The sequence below is a fragment of the Bombina bombina genome, chromosome 3 (assembly GCF_027579735.1).
Source record: "Bombina bombina isolate aBomBom1 chromosome 3, aBomBom1.pri, whole genome shotgun sequence".
In the NCBI taxonomy this organism is placed as follows: domain Eukaryota; kingdom Metazoa; phylum Chordata; class Amphibia; order Anura; family Bombinatoridae; genus Bombina; species Bombina bombina.
The window spans coordinates 277,558,470-277,583,693 of NC_069501.1; the positions used below are offsets into that span (position 1 = coordinate 277,558,470).

At 38.3% G+C, this 25,224-nt stretch overlaps 1 protein-coding gene across 2 annotated transcripts in view; it reads right to left on the minus strand.

The window, feature by feature from the left end:
• Positions 1-25,224, minus strand: part of NCBP3 (nuclear cap binding subunit 3) — a gene marked incomplete at its 3' end in the record, with an annotated part of 69,560 nt that overhangs the window by 33,590 nt on the left and 10,746 nt on the right. For both annotated transcript variants that reach the window (XM_053706304.1, XM_053706303.1), the window contains 2 exon segments: positions 900-1,008; positions 21,855-21,958. In XM_053706304.1, coding sequence (XP_053562279.1) covers positions 900-1,008; positions 21,855-21,958 — 213 coding nt within the window.

Genomic DNA, 25,224 nt, shown 5'->3' on the forward strand with positions numbered 1-25,224 from the left:
TGTCTGAGGAAGGGGCTAAACCCCCGAAAACGTTCACATATTTGGAATAAAACTCTGAAAAGTCCTGGCGAGTGCACATATATATATATATATAATTTATTTTTTTTTATTATTTATTTTATATTGGCAGGTAAATAAAAAAACAAGGCTCTATTTCTGTTTAAATGGAGTGATAGCAAAAATGCTAAAAATTCAGGTATTTTGGGCAAGTTTTTGTCAAAGTCCCGGTAGTGAAAGGGTTAAAAAAAAAAAATGTTTTTATTAAAACAAAATTTTATTTTAATAAGTTTATGCGTTTTTGTGACTAACCCTTATTACAGGTCACACTTTCGACTTTCAGCTTGTAATAGGAGAGCTATTTAGCACGTTTGCAATCTCCAATAAAAGTATAGGTTGCATAGAGCGATGCCGGTTGTGCTAACCCTTCTCTGGTAAATAGCGCATTCCAGTAATATTGCTTATTGTGTTCCGCACTATCATTAGCTGTCCACTTGTAATTTGGTCCACAATGTACACCAGGGGTCAATAAATCTTAAAATTTAGGAGCCAGTAAGAATATTTAGAAGCTATACAGTGGTATTTGTATATAGATATATGGCGAATAACCCAAAATGTTAGAAGCCAGTGTATCCGACTCCTGGGTTTCTCACATCTTATGTGGGATTGCATTTCTAAAATTATCCAGGACTTGCATATTCTATTTTAAGAAGAAGCGGAACATTTTATGGAGAATCTCATCTATATATCTGGAAAGAAATGAAATATAAAAAAAAAAAAAAAGTCTCCTACTCTGATGAATTACATCATGATTGCTGGAATTAAAATTATGTAGGTGACTAAGATGGAAGGTAGTAACATTGCCATGACTAAATGGAGTGTTTTTTTAAGTTAGCACTCACCATCTGTAGAAAACCTCATGTACAGGTGATTTCCTTTCACTAACTTCAAAGAAGGCCGTAACTCATTTTGGAGTATGGAGTCCTCCTCAGCTTGGGAAAGTTTATCCAGCTACAGATGGAAGACATAAGAAACTGAGCTTTCCAAAAACAGATTAAAGGTATAGCCAAAAGAGAGAAAAAAAAAATAAAAAAAAAATACTCCCTCAGCTCCACAAAACACCTCATGAGCTCATCTGAATGCTTGCATGACCTATTATATTAAAGGGACAGTCAAGTCCAAAAAAAAAAAAAAAAAAAAAAAAAAAAAAAACTTTCATGTTTAAAAATAGGGCATGTAATTTTAAACAACTTTACAATTTTCTTTTATGACCAATTTTGCTTTGTTCTCTTGGTATTCTTAGTTGAAAGCTAAACCTAGGAGGTTCATATGCTAATTTCTTAGACCTTGAAGGCAGCCTTTAATCTAAATGCATTTTGATAGTTTTTCACCACTAGAGGGCATTACTTCACATGTTTCATATAGATAACATTGAGCTCATGCACGTGAATTTACCATGGAGACCGCTCTGGTTGGCTAAAATGCAAGTCTATCAAAAGAACTGAAATAAGGGGGCAGTCTGCTGAGGCTTAGATACAAGGTAATTACAGAGGTAAAATGTATATTATTATAACTGTGTTGGTTATGCCAAACTGGGGAATTGGTAATAAAGGGATTATCTATCTTTTAAAACAAAAATTCTGGTGTTGACTGTCCCTTTAAAGTGATGGTAAACTCCTGCCTTTTTAAAATCAGATTCGGAATGTTAGTGATATTTTAGATGGAGTTTAAATCGAACCTTTAGCTCAGACAAAATTGAGAGCGGGACAGTCGAATTTTATATCTATATTAAAAAGTAAGCTACATGCATCTTCATAACTGATGAATGAAACTATCGAAAATATCACTAACATTCCAGATATGATTTTAAAAAGGGGAGCGTTTAGCATCACTTTAACTTAATACAACATTAAACCCAATTTTTTTCTTTCATGATTGAGAGAGAATACCATTGTAAACAACCTTTTAATTTACTTAAATTATCTAATTTGCTTAATTCTCTTGATATCCTTTCCTAAAAGCATATCTAGATAGGCTCAGTAGCTTCTGATTGGTGGCTGCACATAAAGGACTCATGTTATTGGCTCATTAGATATCCTTTGTTAAAGAAATATCAAACAATGAAGCAAATTAGATTATAGAAGTAAATTGGAATGTTGTTTAAAATTGTATTTTCTATCTGAATCATGAAAGTTTTTTTGGGGGTTTAATGTCCCTTTAATTACTGTTCAGTTACACAAGAAGTGGTCAATAAAAACAGAATTTATGCTTACCTGATAAATTACTCTCTCTTACGGTGTATCCAGTCCACGGATTCATCCTTACTTATGGGATATTCTCATTCCCTACAGGAAGTGGCAAAGAGAGCACACAGCAGAGCTGTCCATATAGCTCCCCCTCAGGCTCCGCCCCCCAGTCATTCGACCGACTGAGAAAAAGGAGAAACCATAGGGTGCAGTGGTGACTGTAGTTTTACAAAAATAAATTTGAACCTGACTTAATTGCCAGGGCGGGCCGTGGACTGGATACACCGTAAGAGAAAGTAATTTATCAGGTAAGCATAAATTCTGTTTTCTATTACATGGTGTATCCAGTCCACGGATTCATCCTTACTTGTGGGATACCAATACCAAAGCTTTAGGACACGGATAAAGGGAGGGAACAAGTCAGGTAAACTAAACGGAAGGCACCACTGCTTGTAAAACCTCTCCCCCAAAAATAGCCTCTGAAGAAGCAAAAAGTATAGAATTTGTAAAATTTGGCAAAAGTATGCAGTGAAGACCAAGTCGCTGCCTTACAAATCTGTTCTACAGAAGCCTCATTCTTGAAAGCCCATGTGGAAGCCACAGCCCTGGTGGAATGAGCTGTAATTCGTTCAGGAGGCTGCTGTCCAGTAGTCTCATAAGCCAATCGGATGATGCTTTTCAGCCAGAAGGAAAGAGAGGTAGCAGTTGCTTTCTGACCTCTCCTCTTACCAGAATAGACAACAAACAAGGAATATGTCTGTCTGAAATCTTTAGTTGCTTGTAAATAGAATTTCAAAGCACGAACCACATCAAGATTGTGTAATAATCGCTCCTTCTTAGAAACTGGATTAGGACACAGAGAAGGAACAATGATTTCCTGGTTAATATTCTTATTAGAAACAACTTTCGGAAGAAAACCAGGTTTGGTACACAAAACAACCTTATCTGCATGGAACACCAGATAGGGTGAATTACACTGCAAAGCAGACAATTCAGAAACTCTTCGAGCAGAAGAAATAGCTACCAAAAACAAAACTTTCCAAGATAATAACTTAATATCTATGGATTGTAAAGGTTAAAACGGAACCCCTTGAAGAACTGAAAGAACTAAATTAAGACTCCATGGAGGAGCCACAGGTTTATAGTAGGGATGCACCGAAATGAAAATTCTGGACCGAAACCGAAAATTCAGGATGCCCTTGGCCGAAAATGACCTTTTTCCCAAATGATTTTAAAATAGTTTTTTTTTTTCTATAATTGTATTAATAATATTAGACTTTTTAATGAATTTAATTACTCTAAAATGAAAAACTACAAGCCATTAAAATAAATAACCACACTTTTATTGAAAGTAACTCACCAAAATTAGACAGAAAATAAACCAATATAAATAAAAATCTGTTAAATCTGTTTCCATTATATAGGACTTAATGAAGAATAATTGTTGATATTAAAATAGTGCTCCAGAAATGGGTTGGCTTCTAAGCTTACATTCCAACTTTTTAAAATAAAGATACCAAGAGAACCAAGAACAAATTAATAGAAGTAAATTAGAAAGTTGTTTAAAAACAAATGCTCTATCTAAATTATGAAAGAAAATTTTTGGGTTACCTATCCCTTTAAACAAATCTCTGTATAAGACTAAGTTTGCTATTGATGTTTGTTTGTTGGAAGCTCATCTTTTACTGACAGTTCTATGTATAAGGCTCTTCAGTTGCTAGCACCTCTCTGTATAAAGCTCTCCTGTTACTAAACATCTCTCTTTATAAGGCTCTTGTTACTAGCACCTTTCTGTATAAACCTCTTCTGTTACCAACATCTCTCTGTATAAGGCTCTTGTTACTAACAGCTCTCTGTATAAACCTCTTCTGTTACTGACATCCCTCTGTATAAGGTACATCTGTTACTGACAGCACTTTGTATAAGGCTCTTCTGATACTGGCTGCTCTCTGTTTAAAGCACTTATGTTACTGTCTTCTCTCTGTAAAAAAAAAATGTGTAAATTACAACTCTCTGTATAATCCTCTTCTGTGAATGACAGCTCTCTGTATAATGCACTGGTGCTTATTACAGCTCTCTCTATTAATAGGGTACCTTAGTGCTTTATACAGAGAGATGTGATTCACAGAAGTGCCTTATACAGAAAGCAGCCAATAAGTACCTTATATAGAGAGAATCCAGTAACAGAAGTTCATTATACAGGGAGCAGACAGTAACAGAAGACCCTTATACAACAAAGTGGTGTCAGTAACAGATGTGCCTTATACAAAGAGCTTTTAGTAATGTAAGATCATTATACAGAGAGATATTAGTAATAGAAGTGCATTATTCAGAGAGCTGTCAGTCACATGAGTGCCCTATATAAAAGAGAGCTGTAATAAGCAGCAGTGCATTATACAGAGAGCTGTCATTCATAGAAGAGGCTTATACAGAGCTGTAATTTACAGAAGTGTTTTATAGAGAGAAGACAGTAACATAAGTGCTTTATACAGAGAGTTGTCATTCACATATGTGAATGAGAGCTCCCTGTTTAAGGCACTTATGTAAATGACAGTTCTAATAATTTAGCATTTGCTAAATGCTTGTGCTCTATAACAAAACATAAAAAATAGTGGATCCTTAAAAGCAGCATTAGTAGTAATATCTTTTAACTTCAGTTCCCATATCAGCTGACTAAAATTAAATCAGGAAGGTGTTCCACGTATGTTATTATCCTGCCTATGGGACTTAATTGAAGACTACAGAGTATTGCTGTTTTTGCTGCCTAAGGGTTAACTGCTGCTGCTAAAAAGGGATTGGATTTAAAAGTTGTCAATCACTCCTAAATAGTTAGTGAGAGAAAAAAAAACGAGTGGAGAATAAATGTAAAGATGGTACAAGTGCTTCGCTAAAAGTACTAAACACTACCAGTATCTACACATAAACACAGACAGGGAATAAATATGCTCTGTCTGCGCTCAAGCACAAATGAATAAATAGCAGGGACTATCTATCATACCATCTCCAGAGCAGTTTTCTTCTCTCCTCCTGCAGCCATGCTGTCTCAAAATAGTCGCAAAAGCCAACACTAGTCTCGCTAGTTACAAACACGCACCACAAGACATCATGGGATCTGTAGTTTCATTTATAATTTCTAGTCACATGAGTATTTTTATGTATGGAACATGAGAGATTATAAATATGATACTTTGCGATCTCGCACTTATATTAAGCCAGCTTTGCTTATCTGACTCATTCACATGACCTGCAATGTACATCGAAAAATGTTTTGCAGATCAGGGTTCCGCTCATATGTATTAAATAACATCTCCTGCCATATTAGTAAGGAGGAAGAGGGTTAACCTGCTGTTAGTGTGGAGGAAGATTTGCTCCGGTTCAGCAGTTCAGCTCCCTTAGAGACAACGGAGGTTTGATTAACAGCTTTGTAGTGCCTGGAAATAGAGGGGGGGTTGCTCCGTTTTAGGCTGCTGTAAATCAAACCTTCCTTGTCTCTAACAGAGCTGAACCTGCACCGGAGCAACTCTTCCTCCTCACTAAGGTCAGCAGCACTAAATCAACAAAATACCGGAGCCTTTCAGGAAGTGCACGCACTGCAGATTCTTCAGATACAAACCGCTCTAGATAGGAAGGGTCTAAATTTAGGTGTGGATGGATGCGGTTAGCGGCGGCCATCAAGTGTAAGTGTGGCACAAATGTAACATGCAATTTTCGGCCAGCTTGTCTCTCTTTAGGCCGAAATAGGATAGGCCCATTTTCGGCCGAAATAGGATAGGCCCATTTTCGGCCGAAAATTTCAGTTGCCGAAATTTGGGTGCATCCCTAGTTTATAGACAGGCTTGATTCTCACTAAAGCCTGTGCAAACGCCTGATCATCTGGTACTGCTGCCAGACGCTTGTGTAACAGGATAGACAGAGCCGATATCTGTCCCTTTAAGGAACTAGCTGACAATCCTTTCTCCAATCCTTCTTGGAGAAAGGACAATATCCTGGGAATCCTAACTTTACTCCACGAGTAACCCTTGGATTCACACCATTAAAGATATTTCCGCCATATCTTATGGTAAATTTTCCTGGTGACAGGCTTTCTGGCCTGGATCAGAGTATCGATAACTGATTCAGAGAACCCATGCTTAGCTAGAATTAAGCGTTCAATCTCCAAGCAATCAGTTGCAGAGAAACTAGATTTGGATGCTTGAATGGACCCTGTAATTAGAAGATCCTGCCTCAATGGCAGCTTCCATGGTGGAACAGATGACATGTCCACTAGGTCTGCATACCAAGTCCTGCATGGCCACGCAGGCGCTATCAGAATTACCAAAGCCTTCTCCTGTTTGATTCTGTCTACTAGCCGAGGGAGAAGGGGAAACGGTGGAAAACATAAAGCTAGACTGAAGGACCAAGGCGCTACTAGAGCATCTATCAATGCCGCCTTGGGGTTCCTGGACCTGCATCCGTAAAGAGGAAGTTTGGTGTTCTGACGGGACGCCATCAGATCCAATTCCGGAATGCCCCATAGCTGAGTCAGCTGAGCAAAAACCTCCGGGTGGAGTTCCCACTCCCCCGGGTGAAAAGTCTGACGACTCAGAAAATCCGCCTCCCAGTTGTCTACTCCTGGGATGTGAATTGCAGATAGATGGCAGGAGTGATCCTCCGCCCATTTGATGATCTTGGTTACTTCCTTCATCGCTAGGGAACTCTTTGTTCCTCCCTGATGATTGATGTACGCTACAGTCGTGATGTTGTCCGACTGAAATCTGATGAATTTGACCTCCGCTAGTTGAGGCCATGCCTGGAGCGTATTGAATATCGCTCTCAGTTCCAAAATGTTTATCGGGAGAAGAGATTCTTCCCGAGACCATAGGCCCTGAGCTTTCAGGGAGTCTCAGACCGCGCCCCAGCCTAACAGACTGGCATCGGTCGTGACAATGATCCACTCTGGTCTGCGGAAACACATTCCCTGAGACAGGTGATCCTGAGACAACCACCAGAGAATTGAGTCTCTGGTTTTCTGGTCCATTTGTATTTGAGACAAATCTGCATAATCCCCATTCCACTGTTTGAGCATGCACAATTGCAGTGGTCTGAGATGAATTTGGGCAAAAGGGACCACGTCCATTGCCGCAACCATTAATCCGATTACCTCCATGCACTGAGCCACAGAAGGCCGAGGAATGGAATGAAGAACTCGGCAAGTAGTTAAAAGCTTTGACTTCCTGACCTCCGTCAGAAATATTTTCATTTCTACCGAGTCTATTAGTGTTCCCAGGAAGGGAACCCTTGTGAGCGGGGACAGAGAACTTTTTTCTACGTTCACCTTCCACCCGTGAGACTTTAGAAAGGCCAGCACAATGTCCGTATGAGCCTTGGCTCTGTGAAAAGACGACGCCTGTATTAAGATGTCGTCTAGGTAAGGTGCTACTGCAATGCCCCGCGGCCTTAGTACCACTAGAAGGGACCCCAGCACCTTTGTGAAAATTCTGGGAGCGGTGGCCAATCCGAAAGGAAGGGCCACGAACTGGTAATGCTTGTCCAGAAAGGCGAACCTTAGGAACTGATGAAGATCTTTGTGGATAGGAATATGTAGGTATGCATCCTTTAGATCCACGGTAGTCATATATTGACATCGGTAAGATTGTCCGAATGGTTTCCATCTTGAATGATGGAACTCTGAGGAATTTGTTTAGAATTTTCAGATCTAGGATTGGCCTGAAAGTTCCTTCCTTTTTGGGAGCTACAAACAGGTTTGAGTAAAAGCCCAGTCCTTGTTCTGCAACTGGAACTGGGTGTATCACTCCCATCTTTAGAAGATCTTCTACACAGCGTAAGAACGCCTGTAGCTTTGTCTGGTCTGAAAACAAACGAGACACGTGGAACCTTCCCCTTGGAGGAGAGTCCTTGAATTCTAGGAGATACCCCTGAGTAACAATTTCTAATGCCCAGGGATCTGGAACATCTCTTGCCCATCTGCCACGCGTCCCGCCTGGGGTCATTTATGGGGAACATTTTCTTAAAAAACATAATTTATGCTTACCTGATAAATTTATTTCTCTTGTAGTGTATCCAGTCCACGGATCATCCATTACTTATGGGATATATTCTCCTTCCCAACAGGAAGCTGCAAGAGTCCACCCACAGCAAAGCTGCTATATAGCTCCTCCCCTAACTGACATTACCAGTCATTCGACCGAAAACATGCAGAGAAAGGAAAACCATAGGGTGCAGTGGTGACTGTAGTTTAATGGAAAAATTACATGCCTTAAAGTGACAGGGCGGGCCGTGGACTGGATACACTACAAGAGAAATAAATTTATCAGGTAAGCATAAATTATGTTTTCTCTTGTTAAGTGTATCCAGTCCACGGATCATCCATTACTTATGGGATACCAAAACCAAAGCTAAAGTACACGGATGATGGGAGGGACAAGGCAGGTACTTAAACGGAAGTTACCACTGCCTGTAAAAAACCCTTTCTCCCAAAAATAGCCTCCGAAGAAGCAAGGTATCAAATTTGTTAAATTTGAAAAAGTATGAAACGCAGACCAAGACTCCGTCTTGTAAATCTGTTCAACAGAAGCCACATTTAAAAAAGGCCTAAGTGAAAACCACAGCTCTAGTAGAATGAGCTGTAATCCCTTCAGGAGGCTGCTGTCCAGCAGTCTCATAAGCTAAATGAATTATGCTTTTTAACCAAAAAGACAGAGAGGTTGCTGAAGTCCTTTGACCTCTCCTCTGTCCAGAATAGACAACAAACAAGGTGAATGTTTGATGAAAATCTGTAGTAGCTTGTAAGTAAAACTTTAAAACACGAACCACGTCCAAATTGTGTAATAGACGTTCCTTCTTTGAAGAAGGATTAGGATACAAGAATGGAACAACAATCTCTTGAGTGATATTCTTGTTAGATACCACCTTAGGTAAAAACCCAGGTTGGTACACAGGACTACCTTATCCGTACGGAGAACCAGATAAGGAGAATCACATTGCAACGCAGATAACTCGGAGACTCTATGAGCCGAGGAAATAGCTACCAAAAAGGAACTTTCCAAGATAGAAGTTTGATATCTATGGAATGAAAAGGTTCAAATGGAACTCCTTGAAGAACCTTAAGAACCAGCTTTAAGCTCCATGGCGGAGCAACATTTTTAACCACAGGCTTGGTTCTAACCAAAGCCTGACCAAATGCCTGAACGTCTAGAATACCTGCCAGACGCTTGTGCAAAAGAATAGACAGAGTAGAAATCTGTCCTTTTAAAGAACTAGCTGACAACCCTTTTCTCAAAATCATCTTGGAGAAAAGATAATATCCTGAGAATACAGACTTTACTCCATGAGTAACCCTTGGATTCATAACAATAAGATATTTACACCATATCTTATGTTAAATTTTCCTAGAGACAAGCTTTTATGCCTGTATTAAGGTATCAATTACTGACTCGGAGAAGCCATGCTTTGATAACATCAAGCGTTCTGTCTCCAGGCAGTCCATCTCAGATTAGTTATATTTAGATGGTTGAAAAGACCCTGAGGTAGAGGGTCCTGTCTTAGAAGCAGAGACCGTGGTGGAAAGGATGACATGTCCACCAGATCTGCATACCAGGTCCTGCGTGGCCACGCAGGCGCTGTCAAAAGCACCAAAGCACTCTCCTGCTTGATCTTGTGCAAACCCCTCCGGAGGGAATTCCCACTCCCCCGGATGAAAAGTCTGACGACTTAGAAAATCTGCCTCCCAGTTCTCAACACCTGGGATAGGGATAGCTTTTAGACAAGAGTGAGTCTCTGTCCAGTGAATTATTTTTAGACTTCTAACATTGCTAGGGAACTTCTGTTCCCCCTTGATGGTTGATGTAAGCCACAGTCGTGATATTGTCCGACTGAAATATGATGTACCTCAGAGTTGCTAACTGAGGCCAAGTCTGAAAAGCATGGAATATCGCTCCCAGTTCCAGAATATTCATTAGAAGGAGGGTCTCCTCCTGAGTCCACTATCCCTGAGCCTTCAGGGAGTTCCAGACTGTATCCCAACCTAAAAGGCTGGCATCTGTTGTAACAATTGTCCCATCTGACCTGCGGAAGGTCATACCCTTGGACAGATGGACCCGAGATAGTCACCAGAGAAGAGAATCTCTGGTTTCTTGGTCCGGATTTAACAGGAGAACAAATCTGTGTAATCCCCGTTCCTCTGGCTGAGCATGCATAGTTGCAGTGGTCTGAAATGTAGGCGTGCAAACGGTACTATGTCCCTTGCCGCTACCATTAAGCCGATTACATTCATGTACTGAGCCACCAAAGGGCGCGGATGGAATGAAGAACACGGCAGAAATTTAGAAACTTTGACAACCTGGACTCCGTCAGGTAAATTTTAATTTCTACAAAATCTATCAGAATCCCTAGGAGGGAAACCCTTGATATTGGGGATAGAGAACTCTTTCCTTGTTCACTTTCCACCCATGCGATCTCAGAAATGCCAGTACTAGGTCCGTATGAGACTTGGCAACTTGGATGTTTGACGCCTGTATCAGGATGTCGTCTAAATAAGGGGCCACTTCTATGCCCCGCGGCCTAAGGATCGCCAAAGTGACCCCAGAACCTCCATAAAGATTCTAGGGGCTGTAGTTAACCCAAAGGAAAGAGCTACAAACTGGTAATGCCTGTCTAGAAAGGCAAACCTGAAAAACCGATGGTGATCTTTATGCATCGTAATGTGAGGATAAGCATCCTTCAAATCCATTGTAGTCCTCTATTGACTCTCCTGGATCATAGTTAAGATGGTACGAATAGTTTCCATCTTAAATGATAGAATTCTAAAGAATTTGTTTAAGATCTTTTAGATCCAAAATAGGTCTGAAGGTTTCCTTTCCTTGGGAACCACAAACCGATTTGAGGAAAACTGTGTCCCTGTTCCTCTATTGGAACTGAATGGGTCACGTACACAATGCAAGAATGTCTCTTTCTTTATCTGGTTTGCAGATAAATGTGAAAGGCAAAAACTCCCCTTTTTTGGGGGGGAAAGCTTTGAAATCCAGAAGATATCTCTGGGGTATAATTTCCAATGCCCAGGGATCCTGGGCATCTCTTGCCCACGCCTGGGCGAAGAATGAAGTCTGCCCCCTATGGGATCCGTTACCAGATAGGGGTCCGTTCCTCATGCTGTTTTAGAGGCAGCAGCAGGCTCCTTGACCTGCTTATCTTTGTTCCAGGTCCGGTTGTCTCCAGACCGCCTTGGACTGAGCAAAAGTTCCCTCTTATTTTGCCTTAGAGGAAGTTGATGCCACACCTGCCTTGAATTTTCGAAAGGCACGAAAATTAGGCCTTTTTTGTCCCTTGATTTGGACCTGTCCTGAGGAAGGGCATGATCTTTTCCTCCAGTGATATAAGTAATAATCTCCTTCAAACTAGGCCTGAATAGGGTCTGCCCCTTGAAGGGAAGTTAAGTAGCTTATTTATTAAAGTCACGATAGCTGACCATGATATAAGCCATAGCGCTCTGCGCGCCAGTATAGTAAAAAACAGAATTCTTAGCCGTTAGTCTAGTCAAAGGAACAAAGGCATCAAAAAACAAAGGAATTGGCTAGCTTAAGTGCTCTAAGCTTGTCAAATATATTCATCCAATGGAGCCTGTAAAGCCTCATCAAGAGACTCAAACCAGAACGCCGCAGCAGCAGTGACAGGAGCAATGCGTGCAAGGGGCTGCAGGATAAAACCTTGTTGAATAAACATTTTTTATCCATTGGATCTAAAAAAGCACAACAGTCCTCGCCAGAGGTAGTGGGTACGCTTAGCTAGAGTAGAAACTCTTCTCTCCACCTTAGGAACTGTCTGCCATAAGTCCCGTGTGGTGGCAACTATTAGAAAACATTCTTCTAAAAAATAGGAGGGGAAGAGAACGGCACACCTGGTCTATCCCATTCCTTATGAAAAATTTTAGTAAACCTCTTTAGGTATTGGAAAAACATAAGTACACACCGGCACTGCATATTATTTATCCAGTCTACACAATTTTTCTGGCACTGCGATTGTACACATTCATTCAGAGCAGCTAAAGCCTCCCTGAGCAACAAGTGGAGGTTCTCAAGCATAAATTTTAAATGTAGAAATATCAGAATCAGGTTAAATCATCTTCCCTGAGTCACAAATATCACCCACAGACTAAGCATATTGTGAGGTAGTATCAGACATGGTTCTTAAAGCGTCTGTATGCTCTGTATCTACCCCCAGAGCTGTTTTGCTTTCCTTTAATTTCAGGTAGTCTGACTAATACTGCTGCCAGTGTATTATACACAACCTTTGCCATGTCTTGTAAAATAAACGCTATGGGCGCCATTGATATACTTGGCGCCATTTGAGCGTGAGTCCCTGGAGCGGGAGTCAAAGGGTCTGACACGTGGGGAGAGTTAGTCGGCATAACTTCCCCCTCGACAGAATCCTCTGGTAAAATAAACGCTATGGGTGCCCTTGATGTACTTGGCGCCATTTGAGCGTGAGTCCCTGGAGCGGGAGTCAAAGGGTCTGACACGTGGGGAGAGTTAGTCGGCATAACTTCCCCCTCGACAGAATCCTCTGGTGATAATGTTTTTAAATACAAAAAATGATCTTTATTGTTTAACATGAAATCAGTACATCTGGTACACATTCTAAAATGGGGTTCCACCATGGCTTTAAACATAATAAACACAGAGCCTCCTCTATGTTAGACATGTTAGAACTAATAAAGAGACTAGTAAGCTTGGAAAACACTTTAAATCAAGTTAACAAGCAAATATAACAAACGTTACTGTGCCTTTAAGAGAAACAAATTTTGTCAAAATTTGAAAAACAGTGAAAAAAGGCAGTAAATCAAACGAAATTTTTACAGTACATGTAATAAGTTAACAGAGCATTGCACCCACTTGCAAATGGATGATTAACCCCTTAATGCAAAAAACAGATCCAAAAAAAACAAAAAAAAAAAAACACATTTTTTTTTAAACAGACACAACAAAACTGCCACAGCTGAGCTGTGGATTACCTTCCCTATAACTGTTTCTATGCAAAATTTAAGCCAGCCATGTGGAAAAATTAGGCCCCAATAAGTTTTATCACCAAACATATGTTAAAAAACGATTAAACATGCCAGCAAACTTTTTAAAACACATTCTTATAAGAGTAGGTATGTCTATTAATAAGCCTGATCCAGTCGCTATCACTGCATTTAAGGCTTTACTTACATTACTTCGGTATCAGCAGTATTTTCTTAGTCAATTCCATTCCTTAGAAAAATATATTACTGCACATACCTTAGCATATATCTCTATCAATCAGCCTGGTACCAGTCGCTTTCACTGCATTTAAAGGCTGTACTTACATTACTTCGGTATCAGCAGTATTTTCTTAGTCAATTCCATTCCTTAGAAAAATATTTTACTGCACATACCTTATTTGCAGGAAAACCTGCACGCCATTCCCCCTCTGAAGTACCTTACTCCTCAGAATGTGTGAGAACAGCAACTGGATCTTAGTTACGTCTGCTAAGATCATAGAAAAAACGCAGGCAGATTCTTCTTCCAAATACTGCCTGAGATAAACAGTACACTCCGGTGCCATTTAAAAATAACAAACTTTTGATTGAAGAAATAAACTAAGTATAAAAAAACCACAGACTCTCACGACCTATCTATGTTGAGACTTGCAAGAGAATGACTGGTAATGGCAGTTAGAGGAGGAGCTATATAGCAGCTTTGCTGTGGGTGGACTCTTGCAGCTTCCTGTTGGGAAGGAGAATATATCCCATAAGTAATGGATGATCCGTGGACTGGATACACTTAACAAGAGAAATAGGGGGGGGGGGGAAACAAAGGGTATGCCTGGTCTCTCCCATTCCCTAGTCACAATATCCGCCACCCTCTTCGGTATCTGAAAAGCATCAGTGTATACAGGGACTTCTAGAAACCTGTCCATTTTACACAATTTTTCTGGGACCACCATGGGGTCACAATCATCTAGCGTAGCTAAAACCTCCTTAAGCAGTACGCGGAGGTGTTCCAGCTTAAATTTAAACGCTAAGGCATCTGATTCTGCCCGCTGAGAAACTTTTCCTGTGTCAGAAATTTCTCCCTCGGACAGCCCCTCCCTCACTGCCACTTCTGAGTGTTGTGAGGGTACAACGGATAGATCATCCAAAGCTTCTGATTGCTCATCCTCTGTTCTTAAAACTGAGCTATCACGCTTTTTAGGAAAAACTGGCAATTTGGATAGAAAAGCTGCAAGGGAATTATCCATGACTGCTGCTAATTGTTGTAATGTAATAGGGCCCAAAGCGCTAGAGGTACTAGGCAACGCTTGCGCGGGCGTAACTGGTGTCGACACATGGGGAGAGGAAGGAGGTCATGTCACTGCATGGTCTTTAAAATGTCTAGAAACCTTAGCACACTTTAAACACAAATGTAAAGGGGGTACCGCCATGGCTATTAAACACATAGAACAGGGTCTATCTGTAGGCTCAGACATGTTAAACAGACTGACAGCACTCAAATACAATAAAATATAATTTTTGAAAAAACGGTACTGTGCCTTTAAATAAAAAGCGCACACTTTTTTACTGAATCTCAAAAAAAAATCCAATCTTTATAAAATTTTCACCATATGATCCTAATGCTTTGAAATGATTGCACAGTAAATTTCAAGACAATTAACCCCTTATTGCCCAAACCGGAGCAAATTAAAGCAGACCACCGGTTTAATAAGCTACAGCACCATGCCACAGACTCTGCTGTGGCCCTACCTTCCTTGGGGATTAGTTTTGGATGAAAATAAGCCTCTCTGGAGCCCTTCTATCACTCTCTGGGCTCTGCACGTGAAGCTGCATGAAGCTGTCTTGCAAAGGAACTGCGCAACTGAGGCGCGAAAATTAGGTCCCCTCCCTCATCACTCCGGAGTTGTGGGGGCTTCCCAAGCCAAAATAGGCGTCTAAAGAAATGCCAGGCGTAATAAAACCCCAAAAAGTGTTCCAAACGTATTAAACACTTGTATAAATATCAGATTATAGTAATAAAGTAATCGATTTCCCCATTACAGTGTCCACCAGTGATTTAAGCCCTTCAACTAAGCCATCCTTCTATACTGAGTCTCAGAAAATGGCTTACCTTCCCACATGGGGATTTCTGTCAGTCCTCTAGCATTACCAAGTCTTGTTAGAAAAAAAGTGACTGAGCATACCTTAAGCAGTTAAGCCTGCAAACTGTTCCCCAACTGAAGTTCTCCGGTACTCAACAGTCCTGTGTGGGAACAGCAATGGATTTTAGTTACAACATGCTAAAATCTTTTTCCTCTCAGCAGAAATCTTCATCACTTTCTGCCTCAGAGTAAATAGTACAAACCGGCACTATTTTAAAATAAACTCTTGATTGAAGAAAAAAAAACTACAAATCTAACACCACATTCACTTTACCCTCCCGTGGAGATGCTACTTGTTAGAGCGGCAAAGAGAATGACTGTGGGGGCGCAGCCTGAGGGGGAGCTATATGGACAGCTCTGCTGTGTGCTCTCTTTGCTTACTTCCTGTAGGGAATGAGAATATCCCACAAGTAAGGATGAATCCGTGGACTGGATACACCATGTAAGAGAAATAAAATCATAGTACCTCATTGGGCAGCATTACACTACATATTTAGGACTAAAAAAATTATTATAGGGCTATTAAATACAGTAGAATTGCATAACTAATTAACATATAAAAAGACCGTGCATTAACACTTACTCTGAATTTTAAATATTGGCAACTCTTGCACATGCTAAGTTGGTGATGATGGCTTACAAAGTGCACACATAAAAAGACTGCACAACATGAGAATGGAAATAAATTGGAAAGTTTTTTAAACTGCATGTTATCTAAATCATGAAAGTTATGACTTCACTGTCCCTTTAACACTATCCTTCAAGCATCAAAATACTGTTAAGAGGCTCCATAAAAAAAAAATTGCAAAATTATGTATTTAGGAAAGAAAAATACAAACACTTATTACAGATTCAATGACAATTTACTAAATGAGGAACAGGACTTAGGAAATATTATTTAAAATGCAGCAAGGCCAGAAGAATGGTTGTATTGGTATTTATTTGCAGCAGAAATAGTAAGGTTCTTATGCCACTTTACAGATCACTATTTAGGCCTCATCTTGAGTATTATGTACAAAAAAAAAAAAAAAAACACACCAACAAAACAGCACTTCCCTCATTACTCAAAATACCACAAAAAAAAAAAAAATAGCTAGCTCACTAGAATCATAGTTCTTCCCAAAATATGACAAACAGAATACAAGTGCTGGGAGTAAATGGATACACAAAGAATTATTTGCCTAAGCATAAAAATGTAATATCAACTTTAATAAACGTGTAAATTCACAAAAAGAGAAAGGTTGTGTCCCATCAACCATAAATCAATTAATATGTTTATGTACCCAATTAAATAGCTTAAATATAAAAAAAAAAAAAGACAAAAAAAAAAAAAAAAAAAAAAAAAAAACATTAAAAATAAAGTTCACAGTCCAAAGAATCCTTTCAGTCAATAATATATGTCAGCCATAATAGCGTTTTCAGAGTCTTTGCTGTAACGTCCAATAGTGATAATCCCATATATGCAAACATCAAAAAGTGCAAAATCAATACCACCCGGGGAGCACTACTGCTCGTTACCGGACCTCTGATATGGCCAATAGTTTGTCCGCGGTTACCAGAATCCACTAGTGTCTGCGTAAATTAAAGATTCTACTCACTTCAACATCTTCCACCTACACTGTGTAACTGATCTGTGTTTGCAGATCACTTGACTGGTCCTAGCCAAATCAGGCAACCGGTATTAGTTTGCTTAAACTCTGAATGTTCACTTATTGTTAATCAAATCCTGCATAGAGAAAGTCAGGTTCCACTACGACTTTCGGCATACAACGCCTTCATCAAGGTAACTAACTGTAGTCCACATAGGAATATTTATAGGTTGTCTTAAAGGGACAGTATACTATAAAATTGTTTTTCCCTTAATGTGTTTCCAATTGCTTTTTATTTTTACCAGCTGCAGAGTATAAAATGAATGAGATTTGCTTTTTTTAAGGCTCATTTGTGTATATGAATTAGCTGATTATGTGTTTTGAAGCCACAAACAAATAAAATAAGTTGAGTTTGTAGGTAAAATCCGATTACTTTATCACATTGTGTACATATACTTGCTTCTTTATCTTATATCTGTCCATAAACCAATCACCAATACTTTGAGAGAACAATGGAAAACCAACATTTTATTACTGTATCTCTTCTATAACCTACTGGGAGTGTAATTTATTCTACTGGCTGTGTTAACACAGCTTGGCCTCGAGGCCAAAAACTTTCAGGATGGGTGGTGATACCACAGGCTAAATAAGCTATTTCAAATGCCAATATAAGGGTAATGGAAATACTTGTTAACAATTTAATACACTCCAGCAGGTAAAGTGGATCATTGGGAACAAATTAAAAAGGGATACATTTGAGTAAACTGACCCTTTAACTCCACCTTTATTTTTTTTTTTAAAAAGGGGAGTATCTAAGAAATATGCATAAGTTGCACGGGAAACTTTTTACACTTATTGAAAATATGAATTCCTTGAGTGTCTTATCACAATAAAAACTGAGAAATGCTTCCTAGCCTAGAATTATTTCAAAGGGGCATAAAACATCAAATTACAAACGATATATAAAAACCTTACTAACAATATTGACAATAAGGTTACAAGAAAGACCTTTTTAAAACAAGTTGATGCAAATAATTATATTCACTCTAAGACCTGGCATTTGGAATGATGGATTAATAACATTCCCAAGGGGCAGTTTCTGAGGGTGAGAAAAAAAAAAGGTTCCCAAATAAAATACCATCCAGATCAAGCTGAAGTTCTATAAAAAAGTTTTAAGAAGACAGGTTATAATATGGTTAAAGAGGTATTGAATCCAAATTTTTTCTTTCGTGATTCAGATGGAGAATGACATTTTAAGCAACTTTTTAATTTACTCCTATTATCAAATTTTCTTCATTCTCTTGGTATCTTTATTTGAAATGCAAGAATGTAAGTTTAGATGTTGGCCCATTTTTAGTGAAAAACCTGGGTTGTTCTTACTTAAAAAAGTGCTGTCCAGAGTACTGAAGCAAAAAAGCTTAGATGCCTTCTTTTTCAAATCAAGATAGCAACAGAACAAAGAAAAAATGTTAATAGGAGTAAATTAGAAAGTTGTATGCTCTATCTGAATCAAAAAAGAATAAAATTGGGTTCAGTGTCCCTTTAAAGTAAAAGAGCCTAAAGATTATGAAGCAAATGTGAAAAGGAGAACTTCTAGGCAGAGAGGTTGGTGAATTTAAAAAAGGGACATTAAACACTCTGAGATAATATACAATGATAAATTGTATATATAAAAAGATCTCTGCAATATTTTGTCCCCTTTTCCTGCAATTCCATTCTGAAATTGTGAGCTTTTCCGTTCCTGTTAGAAATGGAAGTGCAGAACACTTATATTCCACACAGCCATTGGCTGCACACTCTAGTGACCTATTTATAACTGTCCCTAATTGGCCACAGCAGAGAAGGGAACCTAAGTTACAACATGGCAGCTCCCATGGTTTTATAGACACTAAAACGTTACACTTATTTGGTCAATGTTTAAACAGCTAATCAAACTTTAAAAATAAATCTACATGCTATTCTCAGACTTAATGTCCCTTTAAGAATGTAAAAAGTGGAGCAATAATTAGGAAGTTTTTTTTCCATTACCAATTATATTACAGATCATAAAATAATAAAGAAATTATAATCTAATCATTGGCATCTGGTTAGAAAAGACAATTATATCTGACTTGATTGATTATTCTCCAAATGTGATATTTAGGAAAAAAAAATAAAAATAGGGCATTATGATGTAGATCAATATAGATGGATATTAGAGAGGTTCTTTCCTTGTTATAGCTGCAAATCTTGTACATTTTGAAGAAAGACTAAAGGAGTTATGGCTACTATGTCTGATTACAAACATACAATAAAAGAGGTTATTAGACGTACAAACAAGAATGTTGTGTACTTGATACAATGCCCACGTAAATGGCAATATTTATGCCAAATTAGTTGCACTCTGACTAAGGGACAGGATTCAGGAACACCTGTTTAATATAAAATGCGGTAATTGTGACCACCGTTTATCAAAAAATGTTAAGGATCACATGGTCCAAATGCAGATGGTCTAGTATTCTGGGCACTTAAAGGGACAGTATACTATAAAATTGTTTTTCCCTTAATGTGTTTCCAATCACTTTTTTTTACCAGAGTATAAAATGTATGAGATTTGCTTTTTAAGGTTTATTTATGTATATGAATTAGCCGATTGTGTGTTTTGAAGCCACAACCGAATAAAATGGGTTGAGCTTGTAGGTATAATTAGATCTCATTACTTTATCACATTGTGTACATATACCTGCTTCTTTATCTTATATCTGTCCATAAACCAATCACCAATACTTGGAGAAAACAATGGAAAATTAACATTGTATTACCTTATGTCTTCTATAACCCACTGGGAGTGTAATTTCGTCTGGCCTTGAGACCAAAAACTTTCAGGATAGATGGGGATATCACAGGCTAAATAAACTGTTTCAAATGCCAATATAAAGGTTACTGGAAATACTTGTAAACAATTTAATACACTCCAGCAGGTAAAGTGGATCATTGGGAACAAATTAAAGGGTAGAACATTTGAGTAAACTGTCCCTTTAAGAAGAAGAAGAAAAAAAAAAAAAAAAAAGAGGAGGTGGAGGAGGTTGAAAGAAGCCTCCTTTTAAAAGAGAGGCAGAACTAATTTATAAGTTCAATTCTTTAACCTATAATGGTTTGAATGCCGAAGTGGACCTTAAAGGAATAGTCAAAATTAAACTTTGAGGTAAGTTTAGGAGACGGATACATTTAGACACCAATCAGAAAGCGCTACCCAGGTGCTGAACCAAAAATGGTCCAGATGCTTACATTCTTGCTTTTTCAAATAAAGATAAGAGAATGAAGAAAAATAGGAGTAAATTAGAAAGGTGTTTAAAATTGCCTTTAATCCACTTATTTAATAATTATGGGGGGTGGAATTAAGTATTCAAAAAATTTGGAGGTTGACTTATGTTAATAGGCTTTTAAATATCATTAGTAAGTTTTTTTTATACATCATATGTAATATAAATTTGTATCTCATATGTAATACAATTTATGCGATGTTTCATGCACCTTTCAGAAATGTCCCTTTAAGATATGTTCTTTTTTATAAAATAGGATGTTTTTATTTTTAATCTTTTTATTGAGGTAAAGCATACACTGTTTAAAAATAGAACAAAAAGCATAATTACATGGTGAATGTAGACTTATACAGGAGTTAGTAAGTTGATAAGACATTCAATATTACTAATTTTATAAGAATACGTGTTTTTTTTTTTATTGTGATATGATACGTCAATTTTATTTTTTTTTCTTCCCAATAAGTGTAAAACAAGAAAAGAGAAAAAGGTGGGATTAAGAAGACTATAAATCTTCCTATGTGGACTGCAGTCCAGTACCTTGATAAAGGAGTTATACATCAGAACGCATAGCAGAACACGACTTTCTATAAAAATTTGGATTAAACAAAAAGTGAAAGTTCACAGAGTTTAAAACGAACTAAGAACTACCCAGTGGTTACAATGAGATACTATTGCCTGATTGGCTAAGACCAATCACGAGTTATACGATGTAGGTGGAAGAAGCCGTAGTAGGTGGAAGAAGCCGGAGTAAAATCTTTAATTTGGCATATGGAGAGACACCAGACTATTCCAGTAACCACGGGACAAACTTTTAGCCATATTGGAGGTCCTGTAAGAAACGGCAGTGCTCTCTGTTTGGTTATCTGGGATTAACGCTATTAGAAGTTACAACATAGACTCTAAGAAATGCTATTTTTCCACAACATATTCCTGGATGAAAGGATTTTTTTGTACTATGTGAATTTTATTTCTTAGTCTTGTTTTTTTGTTTAAAGATCTCTCATTGGGGACATCAAATATTAAATGATTTATGGTTGATGCCCACAACCTTTAAATTCTTGTGAATTTACACGTTTAGTAAAGTTAATATTAAATTAATATGCTTTGACAATTATATTTGTTCATTCATTTACTCCTAGCTCTTTAGGGAGCACTGCTCACATCTTGGCGTGCATCTAAAAAAAAAAAAAAAAAAAAAAAAAAAAAAAAAAAAACTTACCAGGAGAAAGGAAAGAGGTAATATGAGAGTAACTTTCATGTATATTGTGGGGCCTAGTAAAGCTGATGCTGTTAGTATTGTTCATAAAAAGAAAAGTTCAAGAACAAGGAATCACGATCTCAAGCGGAAAGGTAGTAGAAGATTCAGCAGTAATTTGTGGAACCACTTTTTTACAGAAAGGGTGATTGATTCATGGAAAAAAAAAAAAAAAAACTTCCTGAGATAAGCATGAGGCTATCCTACAAACTAGACACGTTTATACTTTTAGGAAATATTGGGCCTATGGTTCTTATCTGCCGTCAAAATCTATTTTTCAATGGAGGAAAAAAAAAAAAAGGAGTCTAACTCATACCAATGGCACTGGTTTCTTTTCAGTTTCCACTTCTGTGTCACTAGGATTATCTTCTTCCACCTCTCCCTCTTCCGTCTCATCACCAGAGCTGTCTGCATGTCTGTCTGGATAAACGCAGGAAAAAAGCATTTACCAACAGGCTATTTCAAGTAAGATATTCTCTTTTCTCATATTAGTTAGTGCTTAACATGTACACAAAATTATATGTGCTTCTATCAAGAAGGTATACACAAGGAGTTAGAGTATTCATGGTTTTCACATTACCCCCGATAAAATGCTGCAAAATATCTTTAATATCTAAGACATATAGATTATAAATGAAGTTACTGCTTCTATAGCAGGACCTGACTAATCCAAGAACTACGGCCACCTAAAAAATATACCCTGTCGACAAAGCGCAACTCTCTTCAGTGTGCACTTCCTGCACTGCTGCAGTAATTTCCTTCAGAATTTTAAATCTTACACAAATACTAAGGCAAGGACCAGCTCAATGCGGTTTATTCAAGACAGTCAATTACTAAGGGGAAATGTACTAAGGCAAGCAGCTGGTAAGAGCTAATTGTATTTTAAGATGCCACAGAAACACTCTTTCAAACAGGCTGGGCTCTCGCTCACACACGACAAGTAGGTCAATTTCTGCTGCTGCCTCCCGTTTACATAATATATTTATATAGCCAATATTGCAGAATTGAAATTTTCAGTAAAGGTGGCAGTTTCAAGAGCCAGCCGCTATTAAAAAAAAATCTCCTTTTATTTTAAGACACCAATACACTCTAAAAAAAAAAAAAAAAAAAAAAGTTGACAAAACACATTAAAAAGGGGGGGGGAATACAAGTCCTTTTAATTCACTGCTGCAAATGTTCTTATCTTGATTGCAGAGAAAGTCTGATTAATACCAAATTAAAAGAAACTGTGTTTAGAAACTAAAGTCATATCTGAGAATATATATTGTATAAGTATTTGTTGCACAAACAATTGTTTATTAAAGTTCAGTGTGTGATTTTAAAATGTAAGCAGTTTTGTTTGATGGTGTGTTATCGGCATCTTTGGTGTTAATTACTGCTGTGTCTCATGGCAGCAAAATATTTAATCACCAATGTGTGTGTGGGAAGACAGAATGAACAATTTAAAAACATTCACACACACACCATGAAAAGTAAGGAACTGCTACCCTGGATGGAAAGATCATTTTGTAAAGCAATCTTTTTAAAACAAACATCTTAAGCCTTTTTGCCATACATTTTATATGCTCAAATTACACTCCCCTTCAAAGACAATCTGTGCACCAACGATCCTTGTAGTGCGCACATATTCCAGTGTGGACTGATACACAGCTGCTTATGCACACCACTGAGACCTGCCATTTGTAATCACCATGCAGAATCAGGCAATCTAAGCTGAGCTGTGAACTCTCTTCAGTTCACAGCTCAAGAGTCTCCTAGGCAACCAGAAAGGCTTGCAGGAAGTATGTAGGCAACAGGTCCCAACAAAGCAGCAGCAGTTAGTGTGCTGTGAACTGAAAAGACTGTTCTCAGCCAAACTGGCTTCAGGAAGTAACAGAGCAGCAGACAGTCTTTCTGTAAATCGGGTTTCTTACTTAGGACATAGCTGAGAACCAGCTTTTCAGTTTATAACTCAGCTATTTCCTAAGAAACAAGATTTACAGAAATTGGAGAAGAGATTTTTCAATGCCCTGCAGAGCAAGTTAAACATGCGCACATACATATTTATCATTTTAATAAGCAGTGTGTGCGTAACTGGCTGACTCAGCTGCAAACTTCTTTTCAGGAGATACTCATGACTGCACAACTGGCATTACATCCTGCTTCTGCAGGGTGAAAGGTATGAATATGGCAATTATTAAATAATTGTAAATAGATAGTTGTTTGAGAACAAATTACTGCCTTGAAAAAGTAACATGAAAAATAAATGCTGAAAAACGTACATTCCCCCATAGACACTAATTATTCATTGAACAAACAGTCATTTCAGCTACACAATTAAAAACACAAACCGTAGCTCTATAAATACTCAGGGCTAGATTTATTAAGCCCCTACGGCAGCAAGTTCTCTCAAGAACTTGCTCGCCGGGATTTATCAAGCAGTGGTCACCAGACCGCTGCTTCCCTAACATCTACGCCACCTCTATTGTGGCGAAATTCAATCTCCTCGGTTGAGTCCGACCGAGGAGATTGACAGCTTCTGCCCGCGCGTGATTGGCTGTGCGCGGGCGGGATTGCACGCGAGCGCAAAATTGCGCTCGTGTGCAATGTTAATTACCTGCGGGTAATTTCGCCCCGCCATAGGTGAGCTGAGGCGTACAGGGGCGCGTATATGCGCCCCTGTACGCCTCAGCGTTGATAAATCTAGCCCTCAGTGTTTTAGTATTCTGTAATGGGAATAACAAATATCAATATTATTATTAATACTGCAGTGACCTACAAGACTGATATATAAGCTAGGCTCCTACAATCCGGGAGTCATATTTAATATTAGCATTACAATACAAGTCTAGCTGCAGACAAATAAGATATATCCGGGATTTTTTTAAAACATTTATAGATCTTTATAGGTAAAGTAGGCAGTTAAAAAGAAGAGCTTCACTTCTGAACACCCAACGCGCCTTTCACAATAACGCTTCCTCAAAGGGGTTGAATCTGGCATTGCGTGCAATTGACAGCTGCTTGTAAGATGTATTATGAATGTATAGACATGCCCCAAGCTGAAACAGGAAGCTATTACCGATTGGCTTTTCTGAAGTGAGGTTTAGACCAAAGGGAAAATTACCTTTTTTTTTCTCTTTCTAAAAAGGGAGGCAATCATTTTTGATGTATCTGACTATGCTAATTTAAGACTGAAAACTAAGTTTTAAATGTAAAATAATTCCATTTGCACCCAAATTAAAGATAGCTCCATGTTATCTGTATCGCTTAAGCCCTAATAAATTATGTGCATTACGTGTCTGTCCAAACAATATCTCACTTAAATTATATTTTGAAGGAACTTGTCACACCCCAGCATAAAATTACATATCTATCTAAACATGGGTAAGAGGTAGGCGGTATTCTCAGAGTCAGCCACAGTTCATAATAGTAAAAACTAAACGTTTAAAGGGGCAGTCAAGTAAAAAAATAAACTCATGATTTAGATAGATCATGCAGTATAAAACAACTTTCCAATTTATTTTTATAATCAAATTTATTTTGTTCTCTTGGTATTCTCTGTTGAAAGCTAAACATTGGTAGGCTCATAAACAGATTTCTAAGCCGCTGAAGGCCGCCTCTAAGCTCAGTGCATTTTGACAGTTTTTCACAGCGCTAGTTCATGTGTGCCATATATAGTGCTCACTCCCATGGAGTTTAGGAGTCAG